The sequence below is a fragment of the Lepus europaeus genome, chromosome 9 (genome assembly GCF_033115175.1).
Source record: "Lepus europaeus isolate LE1 chromosome 9, mLepTim1.pri, whole genome shotgun sequence".
NCBI lineage: Eukaryota > Metazoa > Chordata > Mammalia > Lagomorpha > Leporidae > Lepus > Lepus europaeus.
In genome coordinates, this window is record NC_084835.1 from 3,357,606 (window position 1) to 3,376,870 (window position 19,265).

Here is a 19,265-nt window from a genome sequence, read left to right on the forward strand (position 1 = left end):
ATGTGTTTGGGGGGCAGAGCTCCCCAGCACGTGCAGTGAGTGAGCTGCTTCTCCTCTCTGCGCTCCCAGATCTTCAAGTTGCTGCAGGCACCCTTCACCGACTGCGGCGACGGCCCCATGCTGCGTCTGGAGGAGCTGGGGGACCAGCGGCACGCACCCTTCAGGCACATCTGCCGCCTGTGCTACCGCGTCCTGCGGCACTCACAGCAGGATTACAGGAAGAACCAGGTGGGGTGCCGTGGGCGGGCGTGGCTCTCTTGCCTCTTGAGTTTTCAGTGCCCCGTGTGCATTTCCTGAGTCCTTATGGAACTGGTCAGTGTTAAGCCTTCTCTTGGAGGGTGACACGGACTGGGAGCCTGGGACGAGTGTGTGTCACAGAATCCCTAACCAAGGTCTTAGAGCAATAACACATGTTGACCCATACATCTGTACAGTTTTGATGACCAGCTGGACAAAGATACCTAGGAGGACTTTCCCCTTCTACAACTGTCTTGAATGAAATTGCTGGCTTTGCGGCACCATGGCTCAATAGGCTAATCCTCTGCCTGTGGTGCCGACACACAGGGTTCTAGACCCGGTCGGGGCGCCGGATTCTGTCCCAGTTGCCCCTCTTCCAGGCCAGCTCTCTGCTGTGGCCCGGGAGTGCAGTGGAGGATGGCCCCGGTCCTTGGGCCGTGCACCCCATGGGAGACCAGGAGAAACTCCTGGCTCCTGGCTTCGGATCAGCGCGGTGCGCCAGCCGCAGCACGGCGGCCATTGGAGGGTGAACCAACGGTAAAGGAAGACCTTTCTCTCTGCCTCTCTCTGTCACTAACTCTGCCTGTCACACAAAAAATGATAATAACAAAAAAAAAAAGAAATTGCTGGCTTTGAAGCTGGCAGTGCAGCGATGGTGTTTTTATGTTGTATACCGTGAAGGTTTGTGGGTGAAGTGACTCCTGTCCCTGTGTAAATGTGCTGGGTTCTTTCCCTTCCTCCCTCTTGCCTGTTCTCTATCTCTGCTGGGAACTTTGCTTTTGTTTTCCCTCTGGTTTCTGTTTTGTGATAATCAGAAATCCTTCTCTGTGTGTGAGAGAGAGAGAGACAGACGGACAAATGCATAGGGCTGTGGCATTTTACCCGTGACAGAGAAAGCGGAGGGGGCCACCTTGGTCCACACCCAGCTGTGCTCAGTGTGCGTTCGTTCAGCACGAAGCCTTGGGCACAGTTAAGTCCTCTTGAATTAGTAACAAGTTCAGAGCTGAAAAACAGTTAGTGACCTTTCAGGAAAAGAAGTCGTTGGGTGGCAGTGTGCATGGGGTCTTCGTTTCTGCGTGCAAGAGGAAGGGGTTTTGCTGCTGGACGTCGTGCAGCAGGCCAAGGAGAAAGAAGGCTGGGAGGGCGCTGGCGGCTGCTGTCCAGGTGGGAGTTGAGGAAGGCGCTCTGTTCTCACTGCCCCCGTGAAGTCATGTTTGTCACGGATGCTGCTGCTTTGCTTGTTCTTAGCCTGACCGCGTTGTCTTACGTGCTGCGTGCTGATCTCTCTCCTCTGGCTTCCCGAAGGAGTACATCGCCAAGCAGTTCGGCTTCATGCAGAAGCAGATCGGCTACGACGTGCTGGCCGAGGACACCATCACTGCCCTGCTGCACAACAACCGCAAGCTGCTGGAGAAGCACATCACCGCGGCCGAGATCGACACCTTCGTCAGTCTGGTGCGCAAGAACCGGGAGCCCAGGTGAGGCGGGGAGCGCCTGCGCCCTGAACCTGGAGACGGGGCCGGGAGGGGCTTTGCACCTGGCTCTGAGCCACGCTGGGCAACAAGTAGCAGGTGTCCATGGCTCTGTGATGCGTGGTGGCAGGAACACGGTCCTGGATCAAGACCCTGGCTGTGATTCCCGGCTCTGTAGTTCACCGGCCAGTGACCTGGGCTGTTACGTGGAGCTGGTCGTGTCTTCTGTGAAATAGGGAGTTGTGAAAACTAAAGGAGAGTAAGTGCCTGGCATGTGGTCAGTGCCTAGGAAATGGCTCTCAGTGTAGCTACTTGTGCACTGGCCAGCGCCCCTAATGTTGGCCAGAACCCTGCCCTGCCCAAGTACCAGTCTCTCGCACATGAGGCTGCTGCCCAAGAGTTTTTATCCTCCATGAGTGAGTTCTGCCACAGTTGGTGAATTCCCATCATTGCAGTTGAGGGGAAGCAGTGGGCATCCGGGCATCCCAAGGGCTTGCACTGCAGTGCAGCTGTAAGACAGCACTTGCCGCTGCAGGAGTAGCTGGCGTCTCCCATAGTCCACCAGGAGCAGCTGGCATCTCCCATAGCTCACCAGTGCCCTGCGGTGAGCAGAGGCTGGGCTTTACCCGGGCCGTGTGTCTGAACCCGCGGCACAACTGAGAGGTTGTGCATTCATCCTTTCTTTTTTTTTTTTTTTTTTAATTTTTTTTTTATTATTATTATTTTTTGACAGGCAGAGTGGACAGTGAGAGAGAGAGAGACAGAGAGAAAGGTCTTCCTTGGCCGTTGGTTCACCCTCCAATGGCCGCCGCGGTAAGCGCGCTGCGGCCGGCGCACCGCGCTGATCCGAAGCCAGGAGCCAGGTGCCTATCCTGGTCTCCCATGCGGGTGCAGGGCCCAAGCACTTGGGCCATCCTCCACTGCACTCCCTGGCCACAGCAGAGAGCTGGCCTGGAAGAGGGGCAGCCGGGACAGAACTGGCGCCCCGACCGGGACTAGAACCTGGTGTGCCAGCGCCGCAAGGCGGAGGATTAGCCTAGTGAGCCGCGGCGCCGGCCCATTCATCCTTTCTGTAGAGGAGAAGCGAGAGCACAGTGGGGCTAGGTGATTTCTCCAGGGCACGGCCCCTCACAGTACCCCCAGCAGTGTCTGTCCCCGCCAGAGCCTGGCTCCTGCTCCGCTTGCCCAGCATTCCCCGCTGCTTTCTCGTGTGAGTTGCTGTCTTGTTGTTTTCCTTCAGATTTTTAATCTCTCTACTTGGCTTCTCTCTCATGTTGGGTGTCTGGCAGTGCCGTGGATATTGGCACTGAGGCCTGCGTTGCCGACCTCTGTTACAGGCATGGCAGGCCTGCCCTGGAGGGAGTGAGGCTGCAGGAGCCAACCTCCGCTCTGTCTCACACCTCTTCGCTTTGTTTCCGCTGCGCAGGTTCCTCGATTACCTCTCTGACCTCTGTGTGTCCATGAACAAATCCATCCCAGTGACCCAGGAACTGATCTGCAAGGCTGTCCTGAACCCTACCAACGCTGACATCCTCATCGAGACCAAGTGAGTGGGGCTGGGGACGCTGCAGGGCGAGGGACGTAGGAGGGCTGGAGGGCAGTGGGCAGTGCTTCCATGGGTGTGTGCCCTCCTGTGGTGTGCACTCTTTTGTGGTTTGCCTATTCCTGCAGGTGTGTGTGCTCCTGTGGTACACAGTGTGCATGCTTCCGTGGTGTGTGTGCCCATACGGTGTGCACTCCTGCAGGTGTGTACGTTCCTGTGATATTATGTACAGCATGCATGCTTGCATGGTGTGTGTGCTCACACAGTGTGCACTCCTGCAGGTGTGTGTGCTCCTGTGGTGTGTGCAGTGTGCATGCTTCCATGGTGCGTGTGCTCACATGGTGTGTACTCCTGCAGGTGTGTGTGTGCTCCTGTGTGTACAGCATGCATGCTTCCGTGGTGTGCATGCTCGCATGGTGTGCACTCCTGCTGGTGTGTGTGTTCCTGTAGTGTGCACAGCATGCATGCTTCTAGGAGTGTGCACTCCTGCAGGTGTGTGTGTGCTCTTATGGTTTGTGCTCACATGGTGTGTACTCCTGTGTGTACAGCATGCATGTTTTCGTGGTGTTTGTGCTCACATGGTGTGTACTCCCGTGGTGTGTGTGCTCCTGTGTGTACAGCATGCATTCTTCCATGGTGTTTGTGCTCACATGGTGTGCACTCCTGTGGTGTGTGTGTTCCTGTAGTGTGTGCATTGTGCATGCTTCCATGGTGTGCGTGCTCACACGGTGTGCACTCCTGCTGGTGTGTGTGTGCTCTTATCATTTGTGCTCACATGGTGTGTGCTCCTGTGTGCACAGCATGCATTCTTCCATGGTGTTTGTGCTCACATGGTGTGCACTCCTGTGGTGTGTGTGTTCCTGTAGTGTGTGCATTGTGCATGCTTCCATGGTGTGCATGCTCACACGGTGTGCACTCCTGCTGGTGTGTGTGTGCTCTTATCGTTTGTGCTCACATGGTGTGTACTCCTGTGTGTACAGCATGCGTGCTTCCATGGTGTTTGTGCTCACATGGTGTGCACTCCTGTGGTGTGTGCCGTGTGCGTGCTCTCACTGTGTGGGTGCTCAGGATGGGGATTCGGCAGTCAGTTCTTCAGAGTGAATCTCCAGGAGGCAGCAGGCATTGGGTCTTCGTTTGGTGCCTTCCTGGGTGTGGGAATTGTTGGAGTTGTTGTATTCTGGCTGCCTCTGCATGGTGATGTCACTCACTTGTACCTGGATTCAAACTCATGCAGAAGAATACTATAAAAGGTTCACATAAAGATGGAGAGTTAAAAGGTAAGTTTATTTCTCATGCCAAAATTCTTTGAAGAGTGAGAGTGTGTATAGCTTTTTATGGTATCCACTGTCTGTGAACTTTATGATGAGCCCCTTTAAAGCTATCAGGAAGCTTTTGACACACATATAGTGTTTTTAACTTCAAGGTGGAGAGCCAGAGATCTGCCCCCCACACATATGCACACGGGCAGGCAGAGTTCCCGTTCACTGCTGCGATCCTCAAATGCTCACAGTGGTGGGATCTGGGCCAGAGCCAAAGCTGTGAGCCAGAAACGCAGTCCAGGTCTCCCACACGGTTGGCAGGGACCCACTTATTTGAACCGTCACCTGCTGCCTCCCAGGGTGGCGTTAGGAAGCTGGAGAGAGTTGCTGGGCTGGGAGTGGTACCCCAGAACCCCTATGCGGAACACGGTGTCAAAACGGCTAGGCTAAATGCTTGCCTCAAGATTTGAACCTTCCTAAGTGTGATCAGCAGTGTAAAATTCTCAAGAGCCTAAGTCATAGTCAGTGTTGGAAAGAGTTTCCAGTGAGCAAAACATATTTGATGGTCCACACGAGTTTAGTTAACGCAGGTCACCCATTCTGGGCAGAGGAAAAGTTGTCATGGTGCCAGTCATACAGGAAGTAGTTTTAAAAGGCATGTATATTTGTATATTTGAAAGACAGAGACACAGAGAGACAAGGAGACACAGAGGGAGACATTTTCCATTTGCTGATTCATTCTGCAAATGGCCCCATGGCCAGGGCTGGACCAGATCTAAGCCAGGAGCCAGGAGTTTCTTCTGGGCCTCCCGTGTGGGAGCAGGGCCCAGCACTCGGCCGTTTTCTGCTGCTTTCCCAGGCACATTTGCAGGAAGCTGGAGCAGGAGTGGGGAAACCAGGACACGAAGCATTGCCCAGATGGCATGCCAGTGTCCAGGGGGTGGCTTAACCTGCTGCGCACAGCGCCGGCCCCACATGGATAGTGATGGTATTAACGAAGTGCCAGCGACCTCAGTGATTTCTGTTTGCGCGCACGTGTGTGTGTGTGTGTGTCTCATGAATGACTTAATTTAGGGTACAGGTCCACGCAGGGTTTCTCCTCCTCAGTGCTTTGGCTTTGGCGGCCAGATGACTGGGGGAAGGGTCCCTGCTGTGCTGTTGTCGGCCGTTCTCGCCACTGGGTGCCAGCAGCCCCTTCCCTTGCACTGGTATCTCCTGGCGTCCACTGCTGGATGTCCACTGGGCGGCACGGTCACCGCCGGGGGGACCCTGGGTCACAGTCTGAAGAAGGTGGCAGCTCTGTGGGTCTGTGCCGGCAGGTGGTCTGGTGCCTGAGGCTGAAGCGAAGCTGGCGACCAGCAGTGCTGAGTTCTCCTCGTCTCTTGCAGGCTGGTTCTTTCTCGTTTCGAGTTTGAGGGGGTGTCTAGCGGAGAGAGCGCCCTGGAGGCTGGCGAGGATGAGGAGGAGGTGTGGCTGTTCTGGAGAGACAGCCACAAAGAGGTGCGCAGCAAGAGCGTGCGGGAGCTGGCCCAGGACGCCAAAGAGGGGCAGAAGGAAGACCGGGACGTCCTCAGCTACTACCGGTGAGTGGCCGCGCGGGTGCCGGTCAGGGCACACTGCCTCGTGTCTGCTGGTGACGCCAAGGGTCTGCCGTGACCGCCAGGCAGGAAGGCAGGCGGTCTCCCGGGGGCCGAGTGTGTTTTTGTCCTAGCTCGGGGAGTTGGTTGCTGTCGGCTGTCTAGGCCCCAGGAAGGAGGATTGCTCCCTTGCGTCAGCCCTGAGTTGTGGCACATGTGGGTTGTAGGGGTCAGGCTGTGGGGTGAGGCTGCCTGGGTTGCAGTCCCGCCCTCTCCCCTCACTCGTTTTTGGACTGCTCCGATTTCTTCCTCTGCACCTGGAGGCAGTCGTGCCCGTCTCAGAGGGTTTACAGGCAGCTCGAAGGCGTGTGTGCATCTGTGCGCTCATGGATAGCTGCTTACATCTGTGTGTGTCGCCATGCGCCAGAGAGCACGCACTTCCCCAGCACCTCCAGAGGCCGCCTGGGCTGTCCTGGCTCCTGCTTTGCCGTCGTCATCCCCATGGTGGTCGGCACTCCCAAGTGTTTTCTCCTTGGTGCGTTCCTGCTTGTGCTGCTTGTCACCTTCCCTCTCTGGTGCCTCCTGGGTCCCGCTCTGGGGCCTGCTGGAAGGGACAGGCAAGGAGTGTGTTGAGCCAGTCAATGGTCAGAGAAGAAAAGGGAGGGGTAGGGAAGGTGCAGCAGTACTCCCAGGACCCCTTAATAAGACGCCTGAGACTGCTGCCAAATGCCCCTCCTCACTTCCTGTCTTCTGTTCTTGCGCCTCCCATTCTTGTGTGTTGTTCACATGCTCAGTGCTGTGTGTTTTACTACGTGTACACCTGTCTGTCAGAACGAGTATTCCGTGTGATGAATTTATCAGCGTGGCCCCGCAGTCCGGGTAACAGTCTAGAGCTTGCTCCCTTCCTCAGTGGTGTCTGTGTTGGGTGCTCCTGCCTGTCAGTCGTAGTACAGAAACCCCACGTTCGTGCTGGAGTTTCCCACACCAGAGATGTCCTTGTGTACATCTGTCCCTGTGTGTTCGTGTCTGTCGCTTGCACACCAGGAGCTGGGTTGGAGGATGCTCTGATTTTGGACTTCCCTAGAGAATCCTACAGCATATGTTAGCGTTGTCCATTCCCTTTGTTGTGAGTGGCAGCTTTTGTTTGCATTGGTCTTGGCTAACTTTGCTGTTGGGATGCTTTTTTTTTTTTTTTTTTTTGACAGGCAGAGTTAGACAGTGAGAGACAGACACACTGGAAGGTCTTCCTTTTCCGTTGGTTCACCCCCCAAATGGCCGCCATGGCCGGCGCGCTGCCCCGATCCGAAGCCAGGAGCCAGATGCTTCCTCCTGGTCTCCCGTGCGGGTGCAGGGCCCAAGCACTTGGGCCATCCTCCACTGCCCTCCCGGGCCACAGCAGAGAGCTGGCCTGGAAAAGGAGCAACTGGGACAGAATCTGGCGCCCTGACCGGGACTAGAACTCAGGGTGCCGGCGCCGGAGGCGGAGGATTAGCTTAGTGAGCCGCGGCGCGGGCTGTTGGGATGCTTTTTAATCTCTGCTCATCCTAAGATTATGGAGTGGAATCAATCTGCAGTTGCCTTTCCCCAGTAGCTGGTGGGCTGAGTCTTCTCAAGCCACAGTCACTGGTAGTACTGAAGGCCAGTGTTTGCCGGGTGGGAAGCTCCTGGTGCTCTGACCGCTTCACACGCAGGTGTGCCTCCTCTCTGCTTCCTGCATCTTCCTGCAGGTGCGTGAGGAGGGTGTCTGTCAGGTTCCCGGAGTTTCCTGGTGAGTGTGTGAGGAGGAAAGGGAGGCACCTCCCAGCTGTGGCTCAAGTGTAGGAGTTAGAGAGTGGCTGACATGACAGAGCATCCTAAACATATTATAAAAATTTTAATCAGACTCCGTGTTGGTGATACCTGTGTGAAGACACAGCTGAAGTGTACCAAGCAGACAACAGCTCAGGTCTCACTGTGTTTTGTAAGATAAACAAGGACGTAGTGAAATACGGTCAGAGAAGTCCCTGCCCGCCCAGCTGCATGGACGTGTGTAGGGTCATTCCCCAGCCACTGTCCCTTCCGGGCACAGAGCTGCAACCAGTTGCCACCTGGCCATCTAGGGAGTTGATGTCCAAGTCCTGTGAAGCGGGACCCCTTCCTCAGCCCTGGTGACTGCTGGACAGTGACCCAGGGGCTGCTCTTCTCACCTCAGGTACCAGCTGAACCTCTTCGCTAGGATGTGTCTGGACCGCCAGTACCTGGCCATCAACGACATCTCGGGCCAGCTGGACGTGGACCTCATCCTGCGCTGCATGTCGGACGAGAACCTGCCCTACGACCTGCGGGCGTCCTTCTGCCGCCTCATGCTGCACATGCATGTGGACCGAGACCCGCAGGAGCAGGTCACGCCCGTGAAGTACGCCCGCCTCTGGTCAGAGATCCCCTCCGAGATCGCCATCGACGAGTGAGCACCGCTCCTTCCCCTGCCCTGCGACCCGGCCACGCCCCCGTGCAGTGCTGGAGACCGCCTGCAGGGGCCAGTAACTCACAGCAGAGGGTGAAGTTCAAGTCAGACTAAGCAGAGGGCACCTATTTCATCCTCTGGAATATGCAGGACACACGACTGTTTTCCATCTTGTTTCTGTCTTTGTTCTGCAAATGCTTGTGTGTGTGGCATCCAGTAAACAGACGGCACAGCTGGCTGTGCAGGGTGCAGGCCCTAGACAGGTGCTGAAGCACACAGTTGGTTTGGTGCTGAGGACAGGTGCAGCAGGGTCGCTGTCGGGCGTTGAGGGTGTTGACTTGGGGCTCAGGAGCCCTGGAGGCCTTCAGTGGGAGGGGCCGAGGGTCTCACTTCCCTCCTTCCTCCTTGTCTTTCAGCTATGATAGCAGTGGGACTTCCAAAGATGACATCAAGGAGAGGTTCTCCCAGACCATGGAGTTCGTGGAGGAATACCTGCGAGACGTGGTTTGCCAGAGGTTCCCTTTCTCTGATAAGGAGAAAAACAAGCTCACCTTTGAGGTAATGCTCGGTGAAGCCATCTGTGTGTGTTGTCTGCTTCTTCTTGGCCGTTGTTATGTTTCAGTAGGTGGTGCTTTTTCCCACCATGCTCTGCTTTTAATGAAAAAGAATTGAGCCCAGTGTTCTTCCAGGATAACTCAGAACTGATAATCACTGGCTTTGCCTAACAGCTGTTAGGTACTTTAAAGGAGTGTGCAAGGTGAATGGAATCATGGGAAATGATGGGGTGTTAGGCCTGCTGTGTTCTTGGTTGTAAAAATGATGGGAGAGAAACACTGTGCTCGGGGTCTGCTGTGGATGAATGAGGTGGCAAACATGATAAATAATAAATCCTCATTACCTGGCAGTGAAAACGCGGACAGCCCTTGCCTTTTTGGAGGTTGGTTTTTATTTATTTATTTATTTATTTTAACTGGTGATGGTTCTGTAGTTGCTGATATCTGTGCCTTGCTGGGTGCAGCTTGGCTGGCGCAGTGTTGGCCTTGGGCAGCTAGGCAGATGGATTCATTTGATTGCTTTAACTATGAAAACAAAGAGTAGTTTGGCAGGTTTTTTAATTTTTTAAAAATTTTTCTCTTTTCTGAAATTTTTTCAGACACTGCAAGCATAATACATGGCTTCTCTTACATAGAGAAGGTTAAAAGAGCTGAGAAGTATAAACTGGTTGACATCCAGTGGAGCCAGAGGACATTGCTAGTCTAATGCCATCTTCTTTTCTGTATACAATAGGTTGTGAATTTAGCTAGGAATCTCATTTACTTTGGGTTCTACAACTTCTCTGACCTCCTGCGGTTAACCAAGATCCTCCTGGCCATATTAGACTGCGTGCACGTGACGACCATCTTCCCCGTCAGCAAGATGGCCAAGGGAGAGGAGAGCAAAGGTACTGTGGTAGGCAGGGGGTGGTGTGGGCGGGCCTGGCGGTGCCTACGTCTCAGCCCATCCCATGCTGCCCATGTCACACCTCCCTGTCTTCCTCCCTTCCCCACTCTCCAGTGTCAGCATTTTATAGACAAGTAGATGGCCAGTGCCATGGACACCCACACCCTGAGACTTTAGAGCTAGTGGTGAGCCCCATGTTGCTGTCTTTGCTCTGTGATTAGATATGGGAGTCTATTTGGCTGGACACTTTGAAAAATCACCTTGCTCAGTGATGTGTGTCTCTCTTTATGTACATGAGTCCATTGATGATGAAATAAAACCTGGCCTGCATCTTGGTATCTAATTATGTTAGGCAGAGAGAGAGAAAGGGGCCAAGGCAGACGGGGGCGTTAACAGTCCTGGTGTGTTACAGAGCACAGTCCTCCCCTGCCCCGGTCACTTTATAGGTGGTCCCAGCCTCTCCCATCCTCCCATGGAGAACATCCCAGAAGAATTCTCTCTGCTCAGGGCCAAGTGGGTTACCCAGTGTGATAGAGTCAGGTTACAAAACCTTGGAAGGAATTTGACCAGTTTCACACTCAAGAAGCCCTGTGTCAGGGAAGAGCAATGACTGGAAGATGTGGACCCCACGCCCTTACAAACCCCAGTGTGGACGAAGCCTGGAGGCGGTCTCAGATTCATCTGAAGGTGCCTGGCCACTCTGCCGGATGCACTGCCTCATGCCGCCTCTCTGCCTCACTTTCCCTCTGCTCGCTGCCTTCCGTGTGAGACTCCGACGGGAAGTGGAGCAGTTCTTCTCCAGCCACACCCACTCACATCCACACGGGGAATTCTCCCTGAATGGAGAGCCCTGCCTTGGTCTGTTTGTAAATACCTTGGTCTGCTTTAGAGTCAGGGTCTGCATGAGCCCGGCACTGGGTGTGAGTGACCGCTCACTGGCCTTCTGCAGCCGCAGCACAGGACACACATTGCTCTACCGCCCACGGCTGGCTGGGTCCTGGGCTAGGTCATTTGGCATTTGCAACAGCTTCAGTCCTGCCCTCGAGCGTCCTTATCCCCATTCGATAGACGAGCGGCCTGAGCCCTTGAAGTGGCTGTAGTGCACCCTAGGTGAAGCAGCGCCAGGCAGGGATTGTGCGGCGTGGCCTCTGTGGCCTCGTTCCCTGCACAGTGCACGTGCGCAGTAGTTGATCTGTAGAATTCCCACAGAAACGCTCCTGGTGGATTCAAGAGCCCACTGTCTTCCCACCCCTCTCAGAAGACCCCTTCTTGCTGGGCACCAACATCCCAGTCCCCGGATGCTGAGGGCCATGGAGTGAGGGTGCCCTCCCCACGTGTGCAGAGTGCTGTGGAGCGTCATCCCGACCCTGGTCTCTCCTGGCCCTGCAGGCAGCAATGTGATGAGGTCCATCCACGGGGTCGGGGAGCTGATGACCCAGGTGGTGCTCCGGGGCGGGGGCTTTCTGCCCATGACCCCCATGGCTGCTGCACCTGAGGGCAACGTGAAGCAGGCGGAGCCCGAGAAGGAGGACATCATGGTCATGGACACCAAGCTGAAGATCATCGAGATCCTGCAGGTACCCATCAGCCTGGGCGGGGGCAGGGCCGCGGCAGGAGGGTGCTGCCTCACTTTGCCTTGGTGGAGCCTGGGGAGCAAGTGATGGAGTGCTGAGCTTGTTCTTCAGTGTCGATGTGAGCGGCTCCTCTTAAACCCTTTAATTATCACCTCCTTCCCACCGCTCCCAGCAGCACCACTGTTCCTGCAGCGCCTGTGACTGCTTCATCCTTGGCTTCCACTCTTTCCCACCTGCCGCTTGGCTCGGACTTCACTCCCCTGCCCTGTGTCGCTGGATCCCTGCCTGGTGTTCGTCACTCGGTTCAGGGTTCCCTTAGCTCTAGACTGCTTCCCCCTCTCCTCCCTCTCATTCAGCAAGCATTTACTGAGACAGACGGTATCAAGTGTCTTTAAGCACTGGGGACGCACCAACAAGCGAATGGGTCAAATTCCTGCTACTTGGGGACCTGATTCTGGCCAGGGCACAGGCGTGTGCTCAGCTCAGCCTGAGCTGTGGCCGACGGTGGAGGGGCTCGGGCTGCTGCAGGATCCTGGAGGACCAGGGTGGCACGGAGGCCTCTGTGGCGGAGGGCGGGAGTGCTTTCGTCTCTGCGTTAAGATGATGTGGTCGGAAGTGAGGAGTTAGCCGTGGGGCCACCCAGGAGGTGCTCACAGCAGAGGGAGCAGCGTGAGTGTGGAGTGTGAGGTGCGGACACGTTTGGGAACAGGTTGGTCCCTGAGGGCATGAGAGATGAGTCAGGGGAGCTGGTCACCACTCAGGAGCTAGGTTGGTACCAAGCAGCTGTCTTTTTGTCGTCGTTTCAGTTGAGAGAGGATTCGTGTGAGAGAGCATGGTTGTCAGGGCCACTTCCTGTGTAAGCAGGAGGGGGTGCAGTCCTGGTGGGAGACCCCCACAGCTTCCGGGGGCCTTGCAGCTCCCCCAGCGGCCTGAGCTTCCCTCCTGCTCCATGGCGGAGGTGTCTGCCCAGCAGCGCCTGCTCCTTCCTGCAGAGAATCCTGCTGGCTCTTCTCCCCGTTGCTGTGTGGCTTATTCCCGTCCTGGGACACAGTCGGCACTCACATGCTCGTGCCTGAGACTGCACTTGCCACAGCCTGGAAAGCGTCGGTGGGACTGCACCATGTAGTTCACCCAGGGCGGGAGGAAGCTCATGGGGTCTGTGCCTGACCAGAAGTAAGGAGAGGCATCTGGGCCCTGGGCTGTGTGTCCCCAGAGACACAGGGTCAGGTTGATCAGGAGTGACAAGGCATAGGCTGTTGCCATGGTGAATGAGAAGCATAGGTCAGCCGGGTCCTTTCTGCACGTGTTTGCTGACTGAGTCGTGTGCGGGGCGTGGGCTGGCCCGGGGAGGGCTGCAGAGATGACCGGGACAGGTTCCGCCCAGGCCTCAGGTCTCCTGGGGCGTGGGTGTGCTGGAGCTGTGCGCACGGGAGGTTGTGTTGAGAGGAGCGGGCTTGTGACTCCGTGTGGCGGGGGCAGAGAGTGTCTGTGGAGGAGGCAGGAGTCCGGCTTTCAGCAGGGGTGAGATCCGTACAGAAGCAAGGGGACCTTGTTGGGGTTCTGAGCAGCTTACGCAGGTCACTTGGGGTTGCACACAGTCATTGGGGACGTGGAGCGTGTTGAGAAGGCATGGGACCCTAGGAGGGGGAGCAGTGTGGGGCACCCTCAAGGAGGCGCTGGTGCCTGCAGGGTTCTGTCTGCTGCAAGCCCCTGTGCTGGTGCTAACCTAAAACAAGTGCCTCCGGGGGATGAATGGCAGGGGGTGGGGTTGGTTCTGTAAGTGGCCAGGAGAGCATGATCAGGGGTCAGGACCTGGCAGGGTGGGGCTTGGGGGGAAGCCATGAGTGCGGCAGAGGGCGGAGCAGCAGGCTGAGCAGCCGAGGTGAAGTGTGTGGCACAGACAGAAGGGCCGGTGGTCCTGAGGTTGGCCAAGGTTGAGGGAACCCTGGCAGGCAGCAGTAAAGGCAGGGCTGCCTCCGAGGGTGTCCCAAGGTGGGGTCTGCAGAGGGTCGGAACCCGCAGAGTTGCACAGGGATGCCTGAGAGGGGTTTGTACCGAGACTGGCTCGTGCAGCTGTGGGGCTGGGCCCTCTGGTGACTCGTTCTGAGTCTCAGGCCTGAGGCCCACGGGGAGCTGAGGGCTGGGAACTTGAAGCTCTGAGGTCCCAGCTCCTGGAGGGAGAGGGCAGATCCACCCTCCCTGCCCCTGCCTCTGCTTTCTTCCGGCCCTCAGTGGCTTCGGTGACACCCACCCATGTTGGATGAGAGTGGGGCTTCCTCCTGCCGTGAGCCCTGTGACTCAGAGGCTGTCCCCTCACCGGCTGCCCAGGCATCCTCCAGCCCAGTTGCGATGACACCTAGTACCCCAAGTTTACCCAAGATACCAAAGAAGGTGTCTGATGGTTGGCGGGACATGGGCCGGTGACCGTGCCTGGAGAGGTGACAGCTCCGAGGTGGGGCCAGGTTGTCCCTTGGGCTCAGCATGGACAAGGGGAGAAAGGAAGGAAGGGTGTTCCTGAGCCTTTGAATGGTGCAGGCTGACGGGACTTGCCTTTCGGTCCTGCTGGCAGTCAGCAGACCAGGGACTCTGCCGTGGTGGGCGGGGGGTGGGGTTCAGGACTTGCAGGCGGAGGGGGCCAGTGTGTGTGCCTCCATCGGAGCAGGCAGCTACGTTTTGGTAGTAAAGAGTGAGTTTTCTCGTCTGATCCCTGCGCTCACAGTAGCTGCCTTCGCTCTTCTCAGTGCTGGGCCTGGAGCCGGTGTCCCGTGCTTGCTGTTTGCAGTGGCGCGTGATGTGGGTGTGGCCAGGGTGCAGTCTTGGTGCTGGAGGCCCTCAGCACAGCTCTTAGCCTGGTTGTGTGCGGACAACCAGTGATGTGGCTGTGTACCCAGTCTGTTGCTGTCCCCGATTGACTCCGCAGTTCATTTTGAACGTGAGGTTGGATTACCGCATTTCCTGCCTCCTGTGCATATTCAAGCGGGAGTTTGACGAAAGCAACTCGCAGACGACAGAAGCAGCATCCGGAAGCAGCAGCCCTGAAGGGCCCAGCAGTGTGCCAGGTCAGTGACCCTGCGTCATCAGGCGTGCTCGGGCTGGCCTCAGGAGAGCTGGGTGCGCATGGCAGCTTCCAGAACAGCGGAGGACGGAGGCCTCTGAGGATCACTGTAGTCAGAACAGCTTGCTGGGATTCGTGGATTTTGAGCCAGGGGCATCATGGGGCAAGCCCAGATTCCTTTTGGGCTAAGTCTCATTTCCTTCTGCTAGACACGTGGCAGCCAAGGTTTCCACCGTGTGTTTGCCTACAGCATACCCCTCCTCCAAATACCCCAAGCCCCCAAACAGAAAGTGTCACAAGCAAAACTCTAAGGGCCCTGGGTGTGCGCTGCATCCCGCCCTCACACTGGCCCTTTGTCCCTGCCCGGTCAGGGAAGCGTTGTTGGGCACTCCTGCTGCCAGGCCCCAGGCTTCCTTGGCACAAGGTTGCTGCTGTCCAGCGGCCTGGTAGCGGGCAGGGAGGGCAGAGCGCAGGCCATGGAGCGCTGAGTGGGGTCTCTGGGCTCGCCTGGCTCCCCAGCGTGGCAGTGTCTGAGTCTGGAGGATTGGGCATGAGCCCAGCAGCTGCGCCCCTGGAAGACCAGCTCTGTTCTGAGGCCTTCCTGACCCTGAAGTGGCGTCTCTGACTTTGCAGGTGCTCTCGACTTCGAACACATCGAGGAGCAAGCGGAAGGCATCTTTGGAGGAAGGAAAGTGTGTTTTCAGCTGCTGTTGTGGAGGCGGCTCTGCCGTTGGGAAGGCTGCCCTTCTGCAGCTCTCAAAGGCATTTCCGTGACTGTCGCAGTACATGTTTAGCCTCTGGGATTAGGTGGTGCTGGTGCCCTCCTGGGGATTCCTAGTACTCAAGCCAGAGTCACCTTAGTTGGCTGGACTGTGCACATGGACATGCACATGTGTGTACACGTGTGTGCGTGTGCCTGCACACATCCTGCCACAGCCAGAAGAGCTCTGTGGTTTTCTACAATAAGAGGGCCCTCAAGAAGTTGGTGGAGAAAGTGTGTTCTGAAGAAACGTTGCGTGGATTTCAACGTTTGTTTGCACCAAATAAACCTAACTTTTAATTCCATTTTTCTACAAACTTTTTGAAGGCCCCTTATGCATAGGTACATTTCAAGATTTTTTTTAAGTGAAGGGGAAATTGCAGCAGAACAAAGAGCTGAAAGAGAGCGAGCTAGAAACAGATCAGGGAGAGCTCATGCTGTCCCCTGGAGGAGACGTCTGACGCCCGTGGCTCTCCTGGCTCCCTCAGCAGAGAAAGCACAGGCGTGTCTGGCGTCCCTGATGCTGGTGTGTGAGCCCCTTAGGAGGCATCACGTTGCTCACTGCTGGCTTAAAACATTGTCTTATGTATGTGAACGCATCTGCCCAAAGCCTAAAGTGGATGGCAGTACCCCCCGCTCACGGCTCTGAGAGCCAGCACGCTGGGCTTGGTAGCCGGTTGCTGGTAGAGTGCGACTTCAGAAGCCGGAGGGGTCAAGCACCGGGGTCTCGTTACCTCTCGCAGCTCCCTGAGCGGAGGGGTGATCTGGCTCTTTCTTCTGTGCTCATCGCTGGGCCTGTGCTGTGAGTTTCCTGAGGTCACTTCCTGGGGCCATCATGTCCAAGTTGTTGCTTTCCTCAGCTTTCTGGCCCCTTGGCAGGGGTATCTGTCCCCTGCCCCGCTGCAGGTACCCTGGGCTTCCTGCCAGTGTGGCGGCCGGTGCAGGGACGAGCCTGCCACAGGGACGAGCCTGACGTATGCGGGTGCTCGTCATACCTGTGCTTGCACTGCACTTGCTCCTGTCCTGCTCCCCTGAGCAAACCCCACCGCTGAGCCTGGTGTTGGTGTGGGAGGGACTGCATGCAGAGCGCACGCTGCCAGGGAACCCCCCCCCCATGTCAGCCATGCTTAATATTAAAACCCATGGCATTTGGGTGTGCTCCATTCTTCCTAATGATGGAAAATGTGTTTCTGAGAAGCTACACGGGTGTCTGGGTCCAGTGTGATGGCCCTCCCGCAGGAGACCCGGGCCTGCCGTGCCCCTCACACCTCCCTGTTCAGCCCTCTCATCAGCCTGTGGCCAGGGAGTCCGACCCATCTGTCACCTCTCTGAGGGCAGCCAGGGGCTGGCACAGCCGTTGGGTAGCAGTGCCCACTGGTGATAGTGTCTGCAGCTTGACCCAGGATGTGCTTGTCAATCTTTCAGTGCCATAAATTAACACAGTTACCTCACAGGCATTGAGATAACCTCGGATAGGTCCACTGTGCCCTGTGAGGTTGGTTTGTGGCAGCGCTTCTCCAGGAGGGGCCTCTGAGTGCACGGTAATGCCTGTTCCAGTTTGTGACAAGTTAGGCACAGAACAGAGCGAGCACGTGGGCCTTGTTAGGCTTTAAAGCCTCCAAGTGCGTGATCAGGGGACTTGGGATGTGCCAGGACATCAGAGAGCTGCAGTCCAGAAACCCAGCAGGCTGGGCCTTCACTCGAGAGTCTGCAGGGTCTGGAACACACAGGAGTTCTGGGACAGAGGAGAACCACGTCTGTGTGCAGTCCTCAGAGTGCAGGTGAAGCCCTGTGGGAGAGCCCTGTGATCCTGGCGGGGGATCTGGCTGTAGCGCCAGTTTCCTGCCGCCAGAGGGCCGGGGCTTTGGTTTCAGGTTCAGCCCTGGTGACATATAGTCATATAATCTCTGCAGTGTTGAGGACACGTCCAGATGGTGTCGGCATAAGGAGAAGTCAGCACACGGGAAGTGGATAGAGCACCAGACATCTAAGTTGCCGGGGGTGGGTGGGAGAGGCGCTTTGTGGCTCATGTGGCTGTCCCTCTCATGTGCTCTCTAGTGAGGAGAACACGCCGCTGGACCTGGATGACCACGGCGGCAGGACCTTCCTGCGCGTGCTGCTGCACCTGACCATGCACGACTACCCGCCCTTGGTGTCGGGGGCCCTGCAGCTGCTCTTCCGGCACTTCAGTCAGAGGCAGGAGGTCCTGCAGGCCTTCAAGCAGGTAGGTGGAGGGCCGGCGCCAGGCTGCGCCTCTCAGATGCCCCTGTGCGCATCTGATGGCTCGTGTTCGTTCAGGTCCAGCTGCTGGTGACCAGCCAGGATGTGGACAACTACAAACAGATCAAGCAGGACCTGGATCAGCTGAGGTCCATCGTGGAGAAGTCGGAGCTCTGGGTGTACAAGGGGCAGGGGCCCGATGAGACCATGGACGGTGCTTCTGGAGAAAATGAACACAAGAAAGCAGAGGTGAGCAGAGTCTGTGTCGGGCTGCAAAGCAGACGCAGGTGTTGTGGGCCAGGGTGCATCCTACATGGGTTGAGTAAATGCAGGAAGGGCTGGGCTGAGGACTGTGTCTGAGAGACCAGCCTGTGACATCCCAGGGTGACAGCTGTCTCAAGATATCAGCTACAAAATCACCTGTGGAGTGGATGAGCACCAGGTCTCCTGTACAGAAACACGTGGCCATAAACTTGTCCTGTGGCCCTGGCTGGCCTGGCCTCTCTCATGGAGTGGGTGTGAGTAGATGACATGTACAGACCCCATACGACTGCTGGACACCGTGTACAGCCCCCATTCTTTCCTGAAGGGAGTGCTCACCCCAGCCAAGAGACAGTGGTTCGAAAGCTGCATGTACCACAGCTGTCTTTGCTTTGCTCCCTAGGAGGGGAACAACAAGTCGCAGAAGCACGAGAGCGCCAGCAGCTACAACTACAGGGTGGTCAAGGAGGTGAGCTGGCCTGTTACTGTGGATTCTCTGAGGTGCTTCCATTTCCTCCGACGGTCAGCTTGAAGCAGCAAATGCTTCAGGTTGTTTTTCTGGATGTGAAGCTGGACAGGGTGAAAGTAGAGATGAGAGGGTAAGGGTCAGATCTGGATTCTGACCCCAGCTCTGGCGCTGGGCCGTGTGTCTTCATTCCCTCCACCTGTTGCGGGCCCCAGGTCCTGCTGGAGCTTTGCACCAGTGTGACGGATTAGCTGTCGGGATGCCGAGGATTTAGCCCAGGACTGGTGTGCGTGTCTGCCACCAAGAGCTGCGGTTCCTTAGAAAGGGTCACATGAGGATGTTCAGACTAGGGGCCGGGAGCTGTGTGCATTGTTACCCAAGAGTGATCTCCCCGTAACATCCAGGCGGTGGTTCTGGTCGTCTGTTTCGCTTGGTCTCTCTCAAACTGCCCCTCTTGCTATTGAAGCCATAATCCCTGCGTGTTCTGGAAGTTGCATCCGTAGTTGTCCATTGATTGGGTTCCATGCAGGGAGGAGGGACGCTTTCCCTGTTGGCGGTTTCTGTGTGTTGTGACCCCTTGTGCGTCCCTGCCCCCTGGTCCTGCGTCCCTGGCCCACTCCGGTTGCTGTTTGCTGAGACTGGTCTTTCTCTGCCAGATTTTGATTCGGCTCAGCAAACTCTGCGTGCAGGAGAGCGCCTCGGTGAGGAAGAGCAGGAAGCAGCAGCAGCGACTGCTGAGGAACATGGGCGCGCACGCCGTGGTGCTGGAGCTGCTGCAGATCCCCTACGAGAAGGTGGGCACCCCCACGGCTGTGACCGTGACAAAAGCAGTTTCAGGGCAAGTACGTGAACCACACAGAGCATGGTTTAGATGCTCCTGCGAGCATGCGGCATGGCCACTCCGGAGGTCCTCAGTGGTCAGCCCACAGCAGGCCCTATGTTCAGGTTGCTCTGGGGC

The 19,265-nt window shown here is 56.6% G+C and overlaps 1 protein-coding gene across 1 annotated transcript in view; it reads left to right on the forward strand.

The window, feature by feature from the left end:
- ITPR1 (inositol 1,4,5-trisphosphate receptor type 1) overlaps positions 1 to 19,265 on the forward strand; it is a 296,007-nt gene that overhangs the window by 149,714 nt on the left and 127,028 nt on the right. The window contains exons 17-30 of the mRNA XM_062200352.1: positions 70 to 228; positions 1,543 to 1,715; positions 3,136 to 3,255; positions 5,900 to 6,094; positions 8,280 to 8,531; positions 8,948 to 9,089; positions 9,819 to 9,972; positions 11,361 to 11,548; positions 14,466 to 14,604; positions 15,234 to 15,292; positions 17,423 to 17,584; positions 17,659 to 17,829; positions 18,245 to 18,310; positions 18,964 to 19,101. Of these exons, the coding sequence (XP_062056336.1) occupies positions 70 to 228; positions 1,543 to 1,715; positions 3,136 to 3,255; positions 5,900 to 6,094; positions 8,280 to 8,531; positions 8,948 to 9,089; positions 9,819 to 9,972; positions 11,361 to 11,548; positions 14,466 to 14,604; positions 15,234 to 15,292; positions 17,423 to 17,584; positions 17,659 to 17,829; positions 18,245 to 18,310; positions 18,964 to 19,101 (2,118 nt within the window). The remainder of the gene's footprint in view (positions 1 to 69; positions 229 to 1,542; positions 1,716 to 3,135; positions 3,256 to 5,899; positions 6,095 to 8,279; positions 8,532 to 8,947; positions 9,090 to 9,818; positions 9,973 to 11,360; positions 11,549 to 14,465; positions 14,605 to 15,233; positions 15,293 to 17,422; positions 17,585 to 17,658; positions 17,830 to 18,244; positions 18,311 to 18,963; positions 19,102 to 19,265) is intronic.